This window comes from Strigops habroptila, chromosome 12, assembly GCF_004027225.2.
Source record: "Strigops habroptila isolate Jane chromosome 12, bStrHab1.2.pri, whole genome shotgun sequence".
Taxonomy (NCBI): domain Eukaryota; kingdom Metazoa; phylum Chordata; class Aves; order Psittaciformes; family Psittacidae; genus Strigops; species Strigops habroptila.
The window spans coordinates 6845232-6865652 of NC_044288.2; the positions used below are offsets into that span (position 1 = coordinate 6845232).

A 20421-nucleotide genomic window follows, 5' to 3' on the forward strand; every position below is an offset into this window, starting at 1 on the left:
CAGCTGCAGGGGAGAGAGGAGCTGATGGGACTCTGCTTGCATGTTAATGGTGTTTCTTTCCTCAAGTCAAAACCTGCTCTTTTTTCCCTGAAAAGAGGGTTTCTTCCTCTTCCCTTTCTCCCCAGCTCGTCTGTTGGGGCAAGGGGGCAGGGAGGGAGCTGGTTTTTTTTAGGCTGCGCATGTAATTTTGGGCTGTGGATGTTTGGAGAAGCTCAACTCAAGCACAGAAGAAAGTTTTCAAGCTGGCTTTAATCATCTTCACTTGCTGCCCCGATACTGTACATGCAGGTACAAGCCAATGAAAAGGTGAATACTTCAGTGTTTCCCTCCTTGGGGAAAACTGGCTAAGAATATTCTACAAAATAGCGTGCACCCTCACAGCCCTCAGTCCTGCTGCATATAAACCACAAAAATACAAGAGTTTTACATTAAGAAAGACCACGCACATATAAAACATTACAGAACACAAGTATAAAATTGCCATTTGCTTCTTAAATCTATTCCCATTCTCAAGTATCCATCACAAGCCCATCCCCTTGTCTTGAACATGGAACTGGGGCTTAGTACCTAGTCCACCCCTCTGTGGCGGGTATTTGAAGGTGGAGTTGTTAAATGGAACGAATCTGTCATCAAAGCAAAGTTTATCACAAAACATGAGTGGGCCAGTGAGGGCAGCCGGAGGTGTTCAGTAACGTGGTGACATCCTGGCTTCCAGCAGAAGCTACCCGGGGTGAGTGTCAGTCCTGTGCCTGTCCTGCACCTGACTCTGCTTTTCCCCCTGGGTGATGGATACACACAGAAAGACGCGAGGTTGATGCGTGCCACTTGAGCGGTGAGACGTCTGCTACCTTTTCCACTACAGACTGAAGGTTAAGCTCTTGATAGCAACTGACTCGTGGCTAATGGAGTTCTGACGACTTCCCAACCCAGCAGGACTCTCTTTGGGGGGACTTTAGGATGGAAGGTGTGAAGTAGCATAGAACCCCGTGTCCTTGCTTGGTTGTAGCGCTCTGTGTGATGCACCCCTGTCCTTTTAGCTCTGAAGCAGCTGCCTGGAGAAGGGCTGTGGTTAGAGGTGTCTGCCTCTCCTGGTTGTCCTGGGTGCATCTCACTGCCTTGTGCCTTTAACAATCTCAGACCTGTTTATGCCCCCTCATTCTTTTTAGGGGGCTAATGCAGTTTCAAAAGTATAGGCTGTGTTTAAAGATTTGTAAGGTTAAAAGGTTAAAATCATCCCTCCCTTGTCTTGTTTGGGAATACAAATTCTGATTATTTTGATTGGGTGAATGCTTCAGGTGCTTCTAAAAAATTCCTCAGTGCTTTTCTCTGTGTGCTTCTGTGGGTTTGGGGTGTTATTTGTCTGGTGCTGTCAGTAATCAAATTCAAGGACAAACTTCAATTCAGACTTGGAGCTGCCACTTTCCCAAGTGTTGGTACTAGTCAGTTGTGTGGTTTCCTATCTGAGGTATAAACTTCTGAGATTAATGACAGATTCTTGAGTCCCAGATCATCTCTCAGATGATCCTGGTGCTTGTTCGTAGCTTAATTTCGAGCTGGGGACTAGGACAACATGATGGGGAAGGTTATTTAGCTTTAACTGCATGAAAAGATCAAGCCCTTTAAAGAAAACAAGGCCACCAACTTCAAAGTGCGAACATTCGAGAGGCGTCCGCGGCAGGTCCCCGGCGGTCGGGTACGAGGAGGGCAGCGCTGCTCCATCGGACACCACGCGTCACTCCACGGCTCCCACTGCAAGGATTAACACAAAATGCCCTTCTTTAGCAAGCACTGGGCTCTAGCAGATATATACATAGTGAATCCTGGTAGGAAATGGGATCAGTGTTCAGTACCTGTGCTCCCACTGGCGGGATGCCCCTTCTGCCTGCTTCCGAGGGTCCCTCTCCATGCACACTGCAGGCAAAGGCTTCATGAGGGCTTGGTGCCCCTCCAGGAGCAGCAGCACTGGCCTCAGCTTGTCACATCTGAGATGCTTGTCACCTCACCGGCCCTTCATGGGAGGGAAGGACTGCAGGGGAGCAGGACTGCAACCAGCCTTTGGAGCGCCGTTTTATCTACGGGCTTTGTAACGGGAGAGATGAAAGAGGGGCACCCGCTGTCCATGGAATCATCCCTCCCACTCTGGCCTCTTGCTTCCCTTGCCCTTTAGCTCAGCAATCAATAGTGCAAGTGCTGGATGAAGCGGAGGTTGGGCTCGCAGGAGCCAGCATGGGGCAGGTGGTACAAGCACACCTTGTATGATTGCTCTTCATTGCACAGTTACAACAAAAAATAACCTGAATGTGATCGAGTGCACTAAGCTCTGGTTCTTAAAAAAAAAAAAAGAGAAAAAGGAGGGAAGAGAACAAAAGAACAACCAAAAGAATGAGGTATAGCACTGATCGGTGACCCAGGCACAGCGGTCGCACCAGCTCTTGGGGCTCGGTGGCAGCTGCTGCAGGGAGCTGCTTTCTCCTGGGTTCCCAGATGCTCCTGTGCTGTGTCCTGGTGGCTGTGCCCGGGGCAGAGGGTCGGGGTTCAACAGTGTGGCGGTTATTTGGACAGTGAGACACACACTGAGGCTCTTTACCTCTTTCCAAGTCTGCTTCTAAAACCTTGATCTTCCCCAAATACGGACCAGCTCGGTTGAGGTGAGTGTCGCATCTGGTCACCCAGTCTCTTTTGGGTAACTTCAGCTTGTTATAACACATCATTACCCCACCAATTCCAACCATGCTCATTGCAGGCACTTCTTTCCCCCCCCAGCAAGTCTCTTCTACAGCCTTTCAACCTTCTTTTTAGCTCACAACCATAACTCTTGCACCTCTAACAACCAGTCAAGGGTTGGGGTGTTTTCTGGTGAACATGAAGTAGGAGGAAGACTTCCAGTTGAAACAGCTTTACTGGAGAAACTTTGGAATGGGCCATCATGCCTTTGGCACATCATGGGATGCAAACCTTGCTCTTACCAAAGGTAGTTTTATAGCTCTGTCTGGAGGCACAAGAACCCAAAGGAAAGCAAGGAGACTTCTTAATATCTTTTTCTGTCTGTGATGCAAAGCACATCTAGACTGTGAATTCAGTCATTGACAAGCACTATGCCTGAAAACTGTTCCTTGACCTTTAAAATGCAGTGGTTTTCCAAGTCAGTAACCAAATGGACTCCTTCAAGGAGGTTTATGGACTTGCATTGTCCAAGCATTTCACATCAAGCTGGGAAGAAGTGTCTGAGTCAACTGGAAGAAACTGGAAGGTGGAATCTTTATGCCTGATAACCCGTCACCGTTGCTGTTTTATAAATGGCCTTGTATCAGGAAACACCCTTAAACTCTACTCACTGCTGCCGGGTATTTGCAAGCCCACCTGAACAAGTGACGGTGTTTCACTGTGTTAACTCCTTTCATGGGCACCAAACTGCACAAACACGTGCAGACACAGGCTGGACTTTCCAAGACTCACCGCTGCAGGAGCAGCTGTGTAAGATGCTGAGCAGTGATTCCCTACCAGCGAAGGGAATCCTGATCCATGCCTGCAGGAATTTCTGGTCTCATATTTGTAATCAGGAGCTACATCTCCAACTGCTTCTGGAGACCAGATTTTAAGAGCTGGAGGTGGTTGTGGTGGGAACCCTTCCCACTGTGGCAGTTACTCTGTGGCATTTTCCAAAGCCAGGTTGGTTTTCTGATTGCTGGCCAAGAATTGGTTCAGGTCTCACTGGATTTCAGGAAAACTATGTCTAAGCGTCCTCTCCCTCCCGTGGTACAGTGGTACAGTGCTTTCAACGTGTTCTGACATTGATGAAAGAGGAGCTAATTTCCGAGCCCACCATCTGATGTCCTAGAAAATTTTCACTCAACTTTGGCAAATAAAGCCCATTCCAGGCTCGTAGAAAACCCAGGAATAAGTCAGGCCTGGGCATGAAACCACGTAGTGCTCTCTGTGCTTTGCTGTGTGGCTGTGATTTTTTGTTTCTAGCATTTAAGGGATGTTTAAGTATCATTTCAAGGCAGTTTTGGCAAAATCCATCCTTGTTACTCAAGTTGGGTGCCTTGATTCTGACACCGGCATCTCCTGTCAGCAGTGCTATGGTAAGGTCTTGTCTCAGGTGAGTGCTACCTGCTCCTCACTTGGTGCTGGGTATAAAACAGGTTGCAAAGCTGATTCAGTTTAATCTGAATTACTCTTTCTAGGGGAAAATATCTGGAAAGTCAAATAGTTTGAATTTCCTTTCACGATGGAGGAAAGAGAGGAAATAATCTAACGCCTCACACGTCGTCAGCGCAGCCGCCTTCTGCGAATGATAGAGACCGTTAAAAAAACGCCCTTTGCAATAAAACATCCCCCCAGAAAACAACCTGGAGTCCAGCAGCTTGTGGGGTTTCTGCTGTGTCCATGTAGAAAGCGACTGCGTGTCTGGGCTTGTTGTTCGAGGAGGGAGAACATCTGGCACGTGGTCTCAGGGATCGAGGAACGGGAGGAGCTGATGTGGGGATGTGAACGTGGCTCGCTCCCAGCTCTTCTTCTGTTTCAGTTTTTCCACACAAGTGGAAGGTGCTTCCCCAGCAAAGCGAGTTCCAGCTCCCAGGGGACTGGACACACGGTGCTGGAAGTGAAGAAACAAAGGTCTTGACGGACTCCGGTGTAGTGAGTAAGTGACAACCACGTGAGGCCACTGGGACGGTGGCTCCACCTCGGCAGTCTCTCCACGAGCAGGAGTTGTTGTTCCCACAAAGCCATCGTGTTGCAGCAAGTGAGGACACACCACTGGAAAAGAGCCAGGGCCCAGGTTGCTCTGATGGAGCTGTGCTGTCATCTGCCAGTGCATCCTCAGTGTGCTGATGATACAACATAAGCCAAAGTATTTGGGTTTCCCTGTTCCCTGGCGTATTTTCCAGAATGTTCTTTCCTATGGATTTTGCCTGTTCCAGCAAGGGCGGGTTTTTTCCAGCTGGTACAGAAACAGTGAGCCTGAGGTTGCTGGACCTCAGGCACCTCCCATTCTGCTGTTCCTGCTGCTCTTCATCTGTTTCTGTTCTCTATCTCCAGAAAAGCATTATGTATTGAGCAACCTGCTCTAGTGGAAGGTGTCCCTGCCCAAGGCAGGGGGTTGGAACTGGATGAGCTTTAAGGTCCCTTCCAACACAAACCATTCCATGATTCTATGTTGCTTGCTGAGAGGAGCACTAAGGCTCTGCGGCTCGCTGGAGGGATTCACAGGCAGCGAGCTCCAAATGGAAGGGGAAGGGGGTGGGATGCTGCATCCACACCAGTGAGCAGAAAATGCCCGCAGAGCTCCCTGCTCTGCCCATGCTGCTGTTCCACTTCCCCAGGACACGGTTGTTATCCTGCCACAGGCAGGTTTTTCCACTGAAATAGAGTTGGTAAAGCAAAAGCAAGTAACGTTAGCTTGAAGGAGCAGAAAGCTTTGCCTATTAGGATGCCTTCCCTCACATATATTCAAAACCCAGCACAGCGGGGCAGAGAGGGTTTAGCCTCATCCAGGCACTGCTGACCTCATGTAGCTGCTTCGTGCTCTGGCAGGAACGTCATGTTCAATCCTTTGTTTGTTCCCTTTGCAGTCGCCAGGGCACTGCATTTGCTTCCTCAAACCTCTCGAGGCTGTTGGTGCGTCCTGCGGTCCTGTACCTCAGAGCTCAGCCACCCGACTGTCCTGCTCCGAGCGCTTTCTGCTCTAGCAGATGAGGACTGAATCTGCTGGGAGCCTGAAGCCGACTCCTCTCCTTCCCCCCCATCAGCATCATCCAGCCTCCTCTCTCCTGAGAGGTCTGCAGTGATTTCGAATTGGTAAAGATCCAAAGTCCGCGATAGCAGCTTGAATCTGTGGTGGGTTGGGTAAACCAGCCACCAAGCAGTGGTGTTCTGCTGACCCCAGGCTGGGTTTGCAGAGGGGACAGCTCCATCACCTCCATCACAACAGTCTTTCCCTTCAGGTTTGGTTTTGTTCCGTTGTGGCAACAGGTTCGAGCTGGTTCATGGGCCCTGGTGTCACCAGGAGAACCACGGGTTGGGGTTGTTGTGCTCTGTGCATTGGGAAACCCTCTGCTTTGCCAATAAAGAACTGTAAAAAATCCCAGCTGTGCTGAGGGTTGAGTCGTGGTACAGGCTGAAGGTCAGAGCCACCGGGTTGGCAGAAATTCCCCATTAACCTTTTGTTCTCTTCCAGTCTCAGGACTGCTCCTCTTTTGGTGTGTTGGGTTTTTTTCTCTTTTGGAAACTGATCCTTCAGGCCAGTGCTTGCGTTAAGGGATTTTATGAAGAAACCAGAGTTTTTAGTGGTGTCTCCCCTGAGTATTTTCAGCAAATTTCATTAGGCACCTTCAAAAAAAGCTTCCGGAATTCTCGGTTTTGCTACAAGAACCGGTCCCTCGGAGGGAACCAAAATGCTGCTTAAAAACAAACAAACAAAACATACAAACAGAAAGAACCCCAAACGCTCATCCTGATCCCGGGTTCCAAGCATCTAGTCCGTTGTTCGTAACCTCTCAGTCACCCTAATTCCAGATCAGCAGAAGATGCTGTTGAGATGTTCCCCTGTAGCGTACCAACAAGTTGAGAGTTAGAGAAAGGGGTGGCCTGCCCCAGGGTCTGGCAAACCCTTGGCTCCTACTTGGAATTCGAGTGTTGAGGAGGGCATCCTGGACCCAAGAGGAGCATCCCAGAGCCAAGGAGAGCATCCCGGACCGAGGGCAGCATCCCAGAGCCAAGGAGAACATCCTGGACCCAACGACAGCATTCCAGACCTCGCAGGAGGAAGGGGCTGGGAGGCAGACGATCGACCATCATCACAGAACTCCCGCTCCATTGGGTCACCTACTCCTGACTCGAATTTTCACGTGAGGCATCACAGAGTTTATAGTTTAGGTCTTGCTTTGGCCATGCAAGACCATGGTCAGTGGTGAAACACGAGGAGAAAACCAGCGTACGCTCAGGTGAGGTGAGTGCACCTTCTCTTCTCCCTTGCTTTGGCAATGTCACTGGTCACAGGCTACATGCTACCAGGAACGAAACAATTAGAAATAAAGCAAAGTGGCCACAGAAGTGCTTGTTTGTGTTGCGGGATTCATGTTGGAAAACGAACAAACGGGAAGTGACTGGCAGATGTTTCTGGTCAGTCCGGAGCCTCTTGGATATTGCAGAGAAGTGAGTGTGTGTCAGCACGTGGCAAGCTACATAATAGAAGATGCTACATTCCTTGGAAAACAAAAGTAGTGCTGAGCTGGATTTCTTTCCGAGTGGTTCTTTTCCTCTTTGAAAAGCTTTGCCTCCGAGGCAGGGAATGGAATCCAAGGAAAAGAAACCCCATCACTGCACTGCTCCAGCGGCGCTGGATGGAGCGGCCCGAGATGCTCCCGCTGGGTGGGCAGGAGAGAACCACGTCGCTTTGAATCCTGTCCAACAGGACGAGGTGCAGTAACAGTCTTGGGATCGGGCGGCAGTTGCGGCCCTTGGTCCGCCTCTTGGGGGGGGGGTTTGCTTCTTCTTCCCCCTGCCTCAAAGCATTCGGCCCTCATCCCTCTCCTGGATGTGCTCGGGGAGGAGCATGTGGAGAGCAGGGAGGGAGGGTGGAAAAGAAAGAAAGAAAAAAGGGGGAGGAAGGAACAGGATATTTACAGCCATCCACGAACAGTTCTGGTGGGTCAGGGGGCTCCTTTCCCCTCCCAGCCTCTCCCACCAACCGGCCCCTAGGGGCAGGAGGGGCTGGTGGAGCTCTCCAGGGAGGACTGGGAGAGGCGGCGCGTCAGGGGACCGATGCTGGAGTCGGCCAGCGAGGAGGTGGGGAAGAGTTTGTACCAGCCCGCAACTGCGCTGGAGAGATCCAGCTCCTCCAGGATGATCTGCGCCATCCCCATGAAGCACTTGTGGTCCATGCGCCCGTAGTCACCCCAGACGATCACCTGTGGGGCAGAGAAGGTGTTGGGGGCGTTGCCTTGCTCACTGGGTGGGAATTCTGAGGAAAACTTGGCAAACGCAGCATGTCCAAGCAGAAAGGACCTGCCGTGATGGGAGCAGGGAGGTTGCAGGACAGCAATGAGGACACCGGGTTCCTATGCCCTGCCCTTGCCCCCATAATCCCTCCCTGTCCCCAGGTAGCTGTGGCGGGAGTTCATCACCTGCAGGACTTTGCCCTGGGGGCTCTCCTCGAAGAGCAGAGGCTGCTGGTATGACGGGTCGCAGGTTTTCTTCACAACCTTGGTCTTCTTCTTGGCCAGGCAGATGCCGTTCTCCAACAGGTAAACCTTCACGTAGGTGGCTGCGTTGGGAAATGGGTGAGAAACACCAGCTGGGAGCAGGCTCCTATGTGGTCCCAGCATGGTTCCCATCCCCATCACTCCCCCTCCATCCTGCACCCACTCCCTTCCCAGCCGCCTACCAGGGATGGACTTGGAGCCCATCTTTGGGATAAGTCCCCTCGCCTGGATCACCTCCACCTCCAGCTGCCCGTTGCGGTCAGCCATGCCAACGTGGACATCACCTGGGAGGAGGGACAAGATGCACTCAGCACCCTTCCCAGTGGTCACATCCCCCCGGCCACTTTGCTCCCTCTCACTGGAGCATCCTCATGTACTGCCCAGCTCCATGGGGCTGGATTTGGGACCCCTCAGCTCACCCATGGGTGGCGTGGCCAGCGTCTGCCGTCCCACCAGCTGGCCCGGCCCCAGCCCATCCAGGAAGTCACTGAACTGGCTCTCAGCACCCAGCCGGGTCGTGGGGAAAATGAACCTGTGCCAGGAAGAGCAAAGGGATTCATGGAGCATCGGGCTGCCGGGGCTGCAGTGGGATCCCCGGCTCCCGTCTCCCTGCGGTGCCTTACGTGCCATCGGAGCTGTTGCTGTTGGTGCTGCCGTCGGTGGACTCCCGGCTGCCCTGCCGGGTGATCCTGGTCCTCATCTCCACCGCGATGCCGGTCTCCGTGCTCCTCCGGATGTTGCTGCGCAGCTTTTTGGGACCACCCTCTGGAATCAAGCCGCGGGGTGAGCCCAGGCAGCGCCGGCTGCACCGAGACCCTCCCGCATCAAACCAGGCACAAGAACCGGGGTGCTGTGTGTGGCCAGAGCCTCCCCGTGTGCTGCTCCCCGGTACAGCCCACCGCCTGGCCTCTGGAATCCCTACCAATGCGTGCCCGTGTCCCTGTACCGCTGGGGATGGGCACACTCAGTGCCACCAGCAGGCACAGCCCTGACACCGATGTCTCCCTTCCTCCCCGCAGTCACATTGTCCCCACTGCTGCATGTCCCACACGGCGGCAGATGGCAGGAGGAGGAGTGTGGCACGAGCATCCCCCCTGGCATCGCCGGCAGCCCCGCTCCTGCCGTGTGAGCATGTGTGTGCCGGTGCCGCGGTGCTCCGGGGGAGTCAGGTTTGTCCTGCACAGTCAGGGCTGCCCCCATGGAAGTGTTTGCCTGGTCCTGGGAGCCCCCCCGAAGTGGGTGCTACTCCCCTGGGTACCCGCAGCAGGAGGCTCCCGGTTCTGCCCTCCCCAGGTCCTGCCTGGCTCCAGCACTTCTCACTTGGTTTCTGGGGATAATGATACCCCTTCAGAAGCACCTTGGACATGCAGGGCTGGAGGGCTCCAAATTACCTCCTCTCCTTATAGGACATTTCCCAAATCACGAAATGCCAACAAGAACGGGAATAACAAAGCAATAACCAGAGGAAAAGCCTGCACTAAAATGAGCTTTCGCTTCCCGCGCCCTTTAAAAAGCTATTTTAAGCATTTAAATATTTCCCAGAGCCAGACTGTTTGACAAGTCCTTTCTCCAAGTTCCCTCTCTGCCCGTGGCCAGGAATGGCTGTTACGGGGACGGGGGGGGGGGAAGCGGAGGCCAGACCAGACAATGTCCCCACCTCAGGTTTGCGAATGGTTCTGGCACCCGGGGAAGTGCTGGTGTGCCAGGGTATGGGTTACAACAGGCAGGTTTAGGTGCCTCCATCAGGCAGAACGTTGGAAGCGTTCGCACCCCGTGCAGACGAGGCCCTCAGTGCCACGGGTTAGTGGTGGCCTTGGCAGTGCTGGGAATGGTTGGACTTGACCTTAAAGGTCTTTCCGACCCAGCTGGTTCTGTGGTGACTTCGGGTGGCCGGGGCCGTGCCGAGGGCTGAGGCGGGCCCGGGGGGACGCCGCCGCTCACCGGTCTGGTTGAGCTGCAGCGTGCTCTTGCTCCACTGGGACAGCCCCACGATCGCCACCATCTTGGCGCCGAGGCTGGAGCGCCGCTTCTTGCTGGCGGTGACGGCAGTGACAGAGTCGGCGCTGCCCCGCGCGCTCTTCTCCATGCTGTACATCTCGCCGCTGATGCTGGAGCTGCGCACCACGCTCCTGCCTGCGCCGGCGGCCGCATCCCCGTTGAACATGGTCAGCCGCTGGGAGGGATCAGCTGCGGGGGGAGGCAGGGGGTGGACAAAGCCATGGAATTCCGGCATCACGACCCATCGGGACCATTTTTCCCCATCCATGGGTGCAGGACCCCCCATCAGCCCATGATGCCCTGTGGGCAGAGGGAGGAGTGGACCCTGATGCTCGGGTACAGCCAGGCCTCCCATGGCTGCTGCCTTCCCTTCTCCATAAATATTTAAACTTCAGTGAGATGGGAGCATCCATCTTCTGAAGAAAGGTGAATTATTAACTCCAGGCCAAGTGAAGCCACTTTATGATAATGGATGGAGGCAGTGTCTGGAAAAATATTTCTCTTTCAGGAGAAAGAGACAGCTGCGAGCGCAGGGGGTGAGTGATGGGAACAGGGGAGAGGGGCAAGGAAGGGGCTTCTGCTGCCCCTTGCCACCCGGAAAAGAAGCTTCACAGGGGCACAGTTGGGCTGAGCCCTGATGGGAGCCACGGGCTCGGCTCCAGCACTGCTGAGCTCATGGATTTATCAATTACAGGAGGGATGTAACAGGGGCAAGTGGGCGATTAGTCATTAACATCATTAATGGGCTCCCAGAGAGCAGCACCCAGCCCACGTTTCCCTCCTGGCTGGTGTTTTCCCTCCCTGCTCTGCCCAGGCTCCCGCAGGCGCCACTTCCACTCCTCATCCCCAGCAGTGCTGAGCGCTGAGCGGGACCCCGGCTCGATTCGGTGAGGTTTGGGGTGCCCCCCAGCAGCAGCACACGCTTCCCCTCATGTACGCACATTCAGTTTGCTGCTGACCAAGCTCTTGCCTGCAGGTTTGAGCCCGTTGGATAAAGCCATTGGTGGGGGGCGAGCACCAGCTCGGAGCCATCCGGGCACAGCGTGTGCCCATGGCAAGCGGGGACAGGCGAGAGCAGCCAGCAGCACTTGTCCTGTGCTCAGTGTCTGCTCAAGGAGCCATCGAGAAAGAGCCAGGACCTTTGGGATGAGCATTTTCTGATGCAAACAGCCACTCTCCAGCCCCCTTCAGGCTCCAAACCCGCTGCAGCCATTCACGAGGGTGGATTTTCTCTTAGGAAGCTGCTGCTGCAGGGAATGGATCCCACCCGCTGCCCCAAGCGCAGCTCAGCGCTCCCTATGCCCCACGCCGCTTCCCTACCCCGTGCCTCAGTTTCCCCACCCGCAAGCCTGGCGTTAGACAGTGCCTAAGGAAACACCCATCCCTGTGCATGGGGCCCGGTGGGTGCAGCGCCCGGCTCAGGCCTCCCCACGCGGCGTTCCTGCGAGGAAAGCTGCGGCACATCCCAGCCCCGGCCAGGAAACACAAAGGGCTCCTGCTGCTGTTTTCCCCGCTGGCGCTTCAGTTGCCAGGAGAGCACCGGGCTCTGGTGGAAGCAAATTAGATGAGCAGAGCGGAGCGCTAATGGGATCATTTCCAATGCAACACATGCACGGATAAGCCACCGCAAAGGATGCGGCCCGCACACTCCTCAGCCCACAGGATGCTCTTTCCCGTGCCCGTGGTTTTACCACGCATCTCCTTCCACAGCCTGCTGCTGGTGGGTGCTGGATGGGGAGATCAGGGAGGTGCCCAGTGCCCGCTGCTGGGATGAGCTTGGCCAAGACCGTGCCCAAGCACCAGAACGCGCGGCTCCCACCACCGAGCCGGCCTCGGCACCACAACAGCATTCCCGGCTGGCACAGACAGCCTGGTGCTGCCCTGCTCCCAGCTCCCTAACCCAGCAGCGGGTGAGGGATCCAGGGAATCCACCAGCTTCCCCGTCACCCCCACTCGCTATTTTATTTAGTCTCTATATTGCACAGCACCGGGATCCTCGGCGCGACCGACCGCGGTGCTCCCGCAGCAGTGCGCTCTCATGCACGTCCCCTCCTTCCCCACCATGGAAACACATCCCGAGCCACCAGCGCTTACCGGCACCACGCACCGTCCTCCCGGGACACGGCCCCGAGCACCGCGTTCCCCAGCGAGCCGGCCGCGGCTCCGCCGCGGGCCGGGATGAAGGTGGGATGCACGGAGCCGCCGGGAGCACCCGGGAGCGGTGTCATGGCTGTAGCATCCCCCCGCAGCCAGCGCCTGGCGCCGGTGCACAACGCGCAGCCGAGCACAACCGGCAGGAGAACGTGTTCCCTGTTGCATTCCAATCACTGCTGCGGCGCCCGAGCCCCCGGAGGCTGCCGGGGCTGGACCCTGCCCTCCCCACACCGGCACCCAAAGGGAAAGAGGAGGTGGAGGCTCCTTACCGCGCTGCGGCCGTGCAGGAGGAGCGGGCAGCGCTGTCCCCGCCGAGGCTCAGCTCCACTACCCATCCCCGGCTGGAGACGGAGGTGACGGGGCTGGTTAATCTTTAAAGGGTTCCGGAGAGCGGGGCTGTGCCGCTGCTTCAGCATCTCCTCCAGCATCTCCATGGTTACCTCCCTGACCCAGTTCTGCCGGCCCCAAGCATGGGCAGAGGGGTCCAGCAGGGTGGGATGCGCCTCGGCCAGGCTCGGGACATCCCTGCGCCAGGCTTTGGGTGCCCAATGACCCTGCTGGGTCCCTCCAACTGTACAACATGGACCTGCTGGGCGACGGTGGGGCTGGGAGAAGTAGGGAGCAAGACATGGAGGGTTGGGGGTCACAGGGGACCCCAGGGAGCAGATGGGGCTGTACAGCCCCACTGCTGGTGCATCCCGGTGACTGGAGGGTGCCTGGGGCTGCATGTGGGCTGTAAGGGAGCCCCAAATATCCCACTGAAATAGAAATGAGAGGCAAAGTATTGATGGGAAAACTGGAGATCAGTAACGAGTTGCGTCCCCCAGGGATCGGTGTTGGGATCGATCCTGTTCAACATCTATGTCGGTGACAGGGACAGTGGGATTGATGCGCTCTCAGCAAGTTCACCAACAACACTAAGTAAGTTACGTGGTTTTGTTGACACGCTGGAGGGAAGGGATGGGATCCAGAGGGACCTTGACACACTTGTGAGGTGGCCGATGCCAACCTCATGAGGTTCAACCAAGCCAAGTGCAAGGTTCTACACCTGGGTCGGGGCAATCCCAGGCACAGCTACAGGTTGGGCAGAGAAGAGATTCAGAGCAGCCTGAGGAGAAGGACTTGGGGTGGTGGTTAATGAGAAACTGAACATGAGCTGGCTTCAGTGTGCGCTTGCAGCCCAGAAACCACCCATGTCCTGGGCTGCACCAAAAGAAGCGTGACCACAGGTCGAAGGAGGTGATCCTGCCCCTCTGCTCTGCTCTGGTGAGATCCCACTTGCAGCACTGTGTGCAGTGCTGGGGTCCTCAACATCAGAAGGACATGGAGCTGCTGGAGCACATCCAGAGGAGAAACAAGGATGAGCAGGGGCTGGAGCACCTCCCATATGGAGACAGGCTGAGAACATTGGGGCTGTTGAGCCTGGAGAAGAGAAGCTGCGTGGAGACCTCAGAGCAGCTTCCAGTGTCTGAAGGGGGCTACAAGGATGCTGGAGAGGGACCTTCATCAGGGGCTGTAGTGACAGGACAACGGGTGATGGGTTCAAACTGAACCAGGGCAAGTTCAGGTTGGAGATAAGGAAGAAGCTCTTCCCTGTGAGGGTGCTGAGGTGCTGGCACAGGGTGCCCAGAGAAGCTGTGGCTGCCCCATCCCTGGCAGTGTTCAAGGCCAGGTTGGACACAGGGGCTTGGAGCAACCTGCTCTAGTGGAAGGTGTCCCTGCCCGTGGCAGGGGTTGGAACTGGATGAGCTTTAAGGTCCCTTCAACCCAAATTATTCTATGATTCTATGAAAAATCAGGTGTTTTGGCAAAGGTTCTGGGGAAGGAGGGAGGAGCCCAGCAGAAGCCCACACACAGGTGGGTTGAGGAGGAGGATGAGGAGGGAGGTGATAAATGAGAATGGTGGGGCCAGCTGAGCTGGTGGCTTGCAGGGGAAGGAGGCAGAGGGGGTTTGGGAGCCCTCTGCTCCCTCCACACCCTCCAGGTCAGTGTCCCCAGGCAGAGATGGGGCTGGAAAGCCCCAGCAGTGGGGCAGCAGGTCCCCTGCCCCTGGGCAGCATCCAGCAGGGAAGGAGAGCACTGCAATGCTGCTGGCATCTGGAGCAGGTAGGACCTAAAATCACCATTTTGGGGGGAAGAAAAGCTCCCTAAAGCTGCTGCTGTGAGACCTGCCAGTCCTCAGCAGGGCACAGCACCCTGGGCAAGCAGCAGCACCACTCACAAGCACGAGCTTCTCCTCAATATTAGCAAGTAAAGCAAGGGGTTATTTCCCCTAAAAGTGCTTAATACTCATTAACTGCTCCAGGTTTGATAGGCAGCTGCTCATAGAAATTTAATTGCCCAGCAAGAGGTATAAATCAGTGCACGTGAGCTGAGAACTTGCAACTCCAGCTACTGGAGTTGAGCATCTCATTGCTCAGGCAGGTTACAGCAGTGACATTCTGGCTGACACTTGCTGCTGGCGCAGCAGTAAAGCTCCTGCACGACCTCCATGGAAAGGATGGGTCCAAATGGGCTCCATCTGTAGGAAAAGTGGAGCTTAGAGGTGTCTGAGGCAGCTGGAGGATATCCACTGGGATGGAAAGTGCTGCTGTGGATGAAGAGCCTGGTCCCCCACATAGACCTGCTGGTAGGATGTGGTGACAGTGGCTGATGTTGTGGCCTGTGGATGTCCCTAAGGGCTGAGAGATGGCTTTACCTGCTCTTCCAGCAATCCAAGCAATGCATCACCTCTCTTCTAGGATAAGCAGTGGGATGGTGCTCCTCAAGCCTGTGCTCCTGTGCATAGGATGGACTGGGAGCACCACTGGGACCCAGAGCAAGGGAGCACTGGAGCTGCAGCCCTGCATAAGGGTCTCCAGCACATCAATGCCACAGAAGAACCAACTGTCCCATGTGGGAGCTGGTGTCCTCCTCATCCCTACTGTGTCCAGACGCACCTTGGCCATGGTAACTCATTGCCATCCCCACTCCAGCTGCAGTGATGCTCCTGGCTCCATCTGGGAGCATCAGGACAGGGAACCAAGTACCTCCAGGAGGGACAGGCAGAAAATGGGCACATTCCTGCACCCACCTCGTGGCCATCTTTCACTGGGTGGGAGGATGGATATGGGAGGAAGGGGCACCCATGTGCCCCTGCCTGGTGGCCTGATCTTGGAGCCTCTGAGACGTGAGGACCCCATAGCCATGTTCCTGACACCGTCCCTTTCCCTGCGTGACGTCTGCTGCCCGGTTAAATCAGATCTGCACCGAATCCCATCGTTTCCAAGGCAACATAAAAGCATCAGAGGAGCAAAAGCCACCCAGCGGGGCTGCGGTGAGGGACGGGCAGCTCTGCTGGGTCACCTGCCTGGCAACGAGGGCTCATGGCACCGTGGCAAGCACCAGCGCATCCCTGGTGGTCCAGCCCCATCCCTCAGGCACGCTGCAGGGACAGGCTCCCGCAGGGCAGCGCTTGGTGCCTCTGCATTGGCTGCACCCTGGTGCTGGTTCTGGCCATGATGGGCAGCTTGGGAGGGAGCAGAACCTTGCTGGAGATGTGCCCGAGCAGGCGCATGGCCACCACCAGCAGCAGCCTTGGGCAGCGCGATGCTGCAGCCGTGCGGCCCCGGGAACTGGGCTACTTCCATGGGGAGGCAGCGGGGACATAGGAAACCAGCCCAGGGCCATTGGTGGCCCCCAGGATGGACCAGGGATGGGATCTCCTGTGCTCAGACCCCAGCCCGTGCTGGCTTGCACTGCCACGCTGGGGCCGGTGTGGCTCTCCCCCGGCACGGAGGGGCGGTGGGAAGGAGCTTTTCCCGTTTCCCAGCAGCCGCTGCCTTCCCGGCTGCACGGCTCCGAGCTCTGCAATGCAGCTCACACAGCTTGTCTGCTGTGTGTGAATCCCATCAATATTTCATGGAGCTGCTTCCTCCAGGGGAAGGGCTGCTATCAGCTCCGGCTTTCCACTGCTCCTACCAGCATCCTCCTCTTGGAGAGAACATCTGATTTCCTTCCACCAGCCTCCCCTTTTCCCTCCCCTTTCTGCACCAGCAAGTATCTCTTTGCCTTTCAGGGGCTGAGGGCTCTGGAGTCCCTTTGGGGTCACATCAAAGCACTGACCATGTTGTGGTCACTTGAGCCTGCCCGCAGCAGAGGTGCCCAACGCTGCAGCCCCAGGTTGGGCTCCCAGGACCTGCAGCTCTAGTTGGGTGACTGAACCCACCAACACCCTCCATCTCCCCCCAGCTCCGTGTCCAGCAACAGGATGATGAATGTGGCCCCATCGCAGCTTGGTGCCAGCAGCCCTGACTCTGCCTAGCCAGGTCCCATTGCCCTGCCCAGCACACGTCCAGCCGCAGGTCCCAGCTTGTTCCCAGTGGGAGCCAGGGTGGAACAGGCTGTTTGCAGAAAAAGTTGCTTTTTAAATGCTAAGACAGCACTATTCCAGCAAAGCTTCTTAAAGGATCAGCAGAAAACTGGCTGTGGGAAGGCTTCTGTGAGCCGGAGTGATGCCAAGAGACAGCGGGAGCCTGGCACTGCCCGTGGCTGGAGCCAGCACTGGCACCCACATCCCTGGCAAAGCAGGAGGAGGGGATGATGGGACCCTGGAGCACATCACCCACCACCCAACAACTAAAATGGGAGCAATTCCATTTGCGGGCTGAGGGCTCCAGCCCTGGAGTCCCTTTGACTATGGGAAGGATGAGGAGCGCAGGGAGGCTCCCGCCATGGCCCAGCACAGCATCCCGGAGCTGCGGGGCCTGGCACGCAGCGAGCACAGTGGCAGCAGGGCTGTCAATCCTGCATGGAAACACTTTCAAGCCATTACTACAGGAGCCCGTTTCCTGCTATTTGAGGTGCTGTGACAAAACATTTGGAGTGAGTTGAAATGGATGTGAGGAGATGGTGCCGCACGGCCTGGGCTTTATAAGCAGGAAAATGAGGCGTTTTCCTAACTTTAAATTGTCTCTTGCATCAATGCGATGCTTCCCGTAGGCTGTGCTGCAGCGAGAGCAGCCGTGAGCCCGCGGGGGGCCCGGTGCCACGGGCTGGCCCAGCTCGAGGGGCAGCAGAACCTGCGGGAGGACGGAGCTGGACTATGTGGGGGAAGCTGCGGGGGATTTACCCCTTGTCTTGGGATGCAAGGAGCCATGGAAAAGGCAGACCAAGATGCCGTGATCTCATCATCCTCTATCTAAGTCCCATAAAGGTTATTGTGACCGGTGCTTTGAGGATGGGGCTGAAAACGGGGATGAAGCAAGAGCCCGGGAGCGCCTGCAGAGAGGAGCACTGGGACATGGGGGGTGGCAGGAGTTTGCCCTCACAAAGGGGTGTTGGAGCAGGTAAAGCGCTCTTCGGGAGAGATGTGAGCGCAGCACAAGGGCTGGCTGTCGAGAGGAGCTGATGTAGAGAGGAGCAGGCACACGTCTGAGCTGGGCTGGAGGAGCGAGGCGCGGGAGCAGCCCCTACGTGGCTCGGGCACTGTTCGGGCAGGCAGCCCCGTGCCCCACAGCGCAGGGATGGCCCCGCACTGGGTTTGTGCCACAAACGAAGCCCATCCCCGTGCCGCTGGCCCAGGGGTCCTGCAGGCTCCTGCTCTCAGCACACTAATGCAATAGGCAGCACAGCCCCACGGGATGTTCCCCGTGCACCAAGTGATGCAATTCAGCCCAGAGCCAAGTGCTTTGCTCAGCCTCCAAAGGCCCCTCGCTACCCTTCCCGGACCCCCAGGAGCAGGCACTGGCCATCACAGAGCCCGGCACAGCCACCACTTCCCACGGGGACACCTCTGCTGCTCCACGTGAGCACCCACAGGTGGCCCCGGCTTTAGGGACTGCTGCGGCTGGCCAGGCCCATCCCCACCCCAGTGCTTCCCTGCGGCGGCAATAAGCAATGCCCACGCTGCCCTCGGGCTTCTCCCCACTCACTGTAATAACCCCAACTGTAGCAAGCAGGGAGCAGCACAGCCCCTCTGCCCATCCCAGGGCATCGTCCCACTCCTCCTCACCAGTTCTGTCCTGGATTTCCCTACAGAACCAGCCACAGCCCCTGCCCAAAGCACCGTGGATCAGCGGATCGAGGCGAGCCAAAGCCATGTCCGAAGCACCGGCTGGAGAAGTGAGTGCTGGCGCTATGGGCTGCTCGGTGCCAGCCCCCCCAGGCAAGACGCCCCCGTTTCACTGGTCCCGACCCCCGGTTCCCCGGCGTGCACGGGACGGGGTTGACGTCAACGGGCTTTCAGCAGGGATGATGGATGGCACGGGAAGGAGCTCCCGTTCCCGAGCCGCTGCCTGGGAATCGCTGCCCCGAGCTCCGGGGGGGGCCCCGGTAAACCGGCCCAGGCAGCACCCAACCGGGGAGCCCTTGGGGACGGGGGGAGCGCAGCCGCAGCCCCCACGCTTGCAGCGCAGCGATGGTTTTGGGGTGTTCACGTCCCGGTTGCAGCCTGGGGTGTGTTTTAGGGGTCCCGGGTGCACCCTGTCCGCAGCCGCGGGGCGCAGCGGGAGCACCGGGGCTGTCCCACCGGGGGTCGGGTCCCCTCGCCCCCCCCCCCCCCCCCCTCCCGGGGCTCCCATCCCGCTCCTCCCCGGCACCGCATCCGCGACGGGCATCCCCAGAATCGCCTCTCGCCCGCTCCCGGGGGATGCTCCGGGGCAGGTGCGGCCCCGCTCCCCGCCGGACCCAGCCGGTGCCGCGGCCGTGCCGGGCTCCGGGAGCGCCGCACCCCGCGCCGCCGCCGCGGGCACTCACCGCCGCTGCCGCCGCCGCCGCCCGTGCCCGCTCCTCCCCTCGGCCCCGGCGGGCTGCTGGGAGCGGCGGGCGGGGGAGCCCCGGGCCCGGCCCCGACGGGCGGCCGCGGAGAGGGGCCGGCATCCCCCCGAGAGCGCGGCCCGGGGCTGCCGGTGCCCCCGAGCGCTGCCGCCTGCACCCGCTCCTGGCAGGGGCACGCCCGGAGCTGCCAGCTCGACCCCAAAAGCCACGGGCCGGACACTGCAGCCATCAATGGATCCCGAGGGCTGGCGGCTGCACCCTGCACCTGCCAGGCACACCCCAGGAGCCTCCAGCTTCACCATGCACCCATCAAACGGATACCGAGAGCCTCCAAGTGCACCTTACACCCATCGGCCAGACCAGACACCCACCAGCTGGACTCCACGAGCTGCCACCCTCACCCTTCTCCCACCAACTGGACCCCAACAGCCACTGGCCAGACCCAACACCCCCCAGCCGGACCCCAGGGCTGCCCACAGGGCCACGGGAGCCTCCAGCCAGGCCTGAAGCGCTGCTGCCAGTCCCCACTTGGCACCTGCTCCTTTGGGAACACAGGAACCTCCCGGCTCCGGTCCCTTCAGCTGCCACCGGAGCGGAGCGTGGCCTCCCGGGGGGACAGAGCCCTTCTTGTGCCCGGGCTCCTTCCCAAGGAGGAAGCTGGAGCAGAGGCAGCCCCGGTTCCGGCGCTGCCCTTGGACTCACCTTGGCTCCCTGCACACAAACACTCATTTCCCTCTAAGCAGCATCTCTTCACTCGTGGTAAATTCCTCCAGCGCTTTCCCTGTCTTGCCTCTGAGGCTGACATGGAGCCACGTGCTGGGAGGAAACCCTCCTTCACTGCCTTTAACTCTGTCCCTCCCTAGAACAGCTCCGGGCTTGGGTTCCCCTGCAGATGGGCTCCCATCCTCACCGGGCTGGGGGCCGGGGCTGCCGGGAACCCCCCGGCCCCCCCGGGCAGAGCCTCCGTGGTGGGGTCAGGGCCTGGGCTGACCCGGGGCAGTGCCCCCAGGGCGGGTGGGTGAGTTCGGTGCTCAATGGGCACCCACGGTGCAGGGAGGATGGGGGGGGAATTCCAGCTGTGGGAAGGGAAGGGATCACCGGGGAGAGCCGGGATGCGGCGGGTCCTGGTGCTGGGCACGGGAAAGCTGGATGGAGAGCAGGAATAGCTGAAAGAACTAAATATGGAAACTTGGATAAAACCTCGCTGAAGTAGGGAGATGGTTTCCTAACAGAAGTCAAAGCATATAAACAAACTCGGGAGGGAGAGAGGTTGTCTGAGGGGCCTTCGGAGGAATGGCTAGGAAAA

General features: G+C 57.6%; 1 protein-coding gene across 4 annotated transcripts; it reads right to left on the bottom strand.

The window, feature by feature from the left end:
- Positions 1-230: 230 nt before the first annotated feature.
- On the bottom strand, positions 231-20041 carry RIMS3 (regulating synaptic membrane exocytosis 3). 4 transcript variants are annotated; one of them, XM_030504990.1, is made up of 8 exons: positions 19818-20041; positions 10149-10394; positions 8831-8972; positions 8627-8739; positions 8390-8491; positions 8130-8269; positions 1851-7913; positions 231-1749 (listed from the first exon to the last, which is right to left on the bottom strand). In XM_030504990.1, exons 1-7 carry the CDS (start codon positions 19918-19920, stop codon positions 7701-7703), a joined length of 1059 nt encoding a protein of 352 aa, XP_030360850.1. In that variant the 5' UTR covers positions 19921-20041; the 3' UTR covers positions 231-1749; positions 1851-7700. The 4 variants fall into 4 exon arrangements, with proteins under 4 accessions (XP_030360850.1, XP_030360853.1, XP_030360852.1 ...); XM_030504993.1 differs by lacking the exon at positions 19818-20041 and adding an exon at positions 19095-19116; XM_030504992.1 differs by lacking the exon at positions 19818-20041 and adding an exon at positions 12629-12812.
- Positions 20042-20421: the final 380 nt, after the last annotated feature.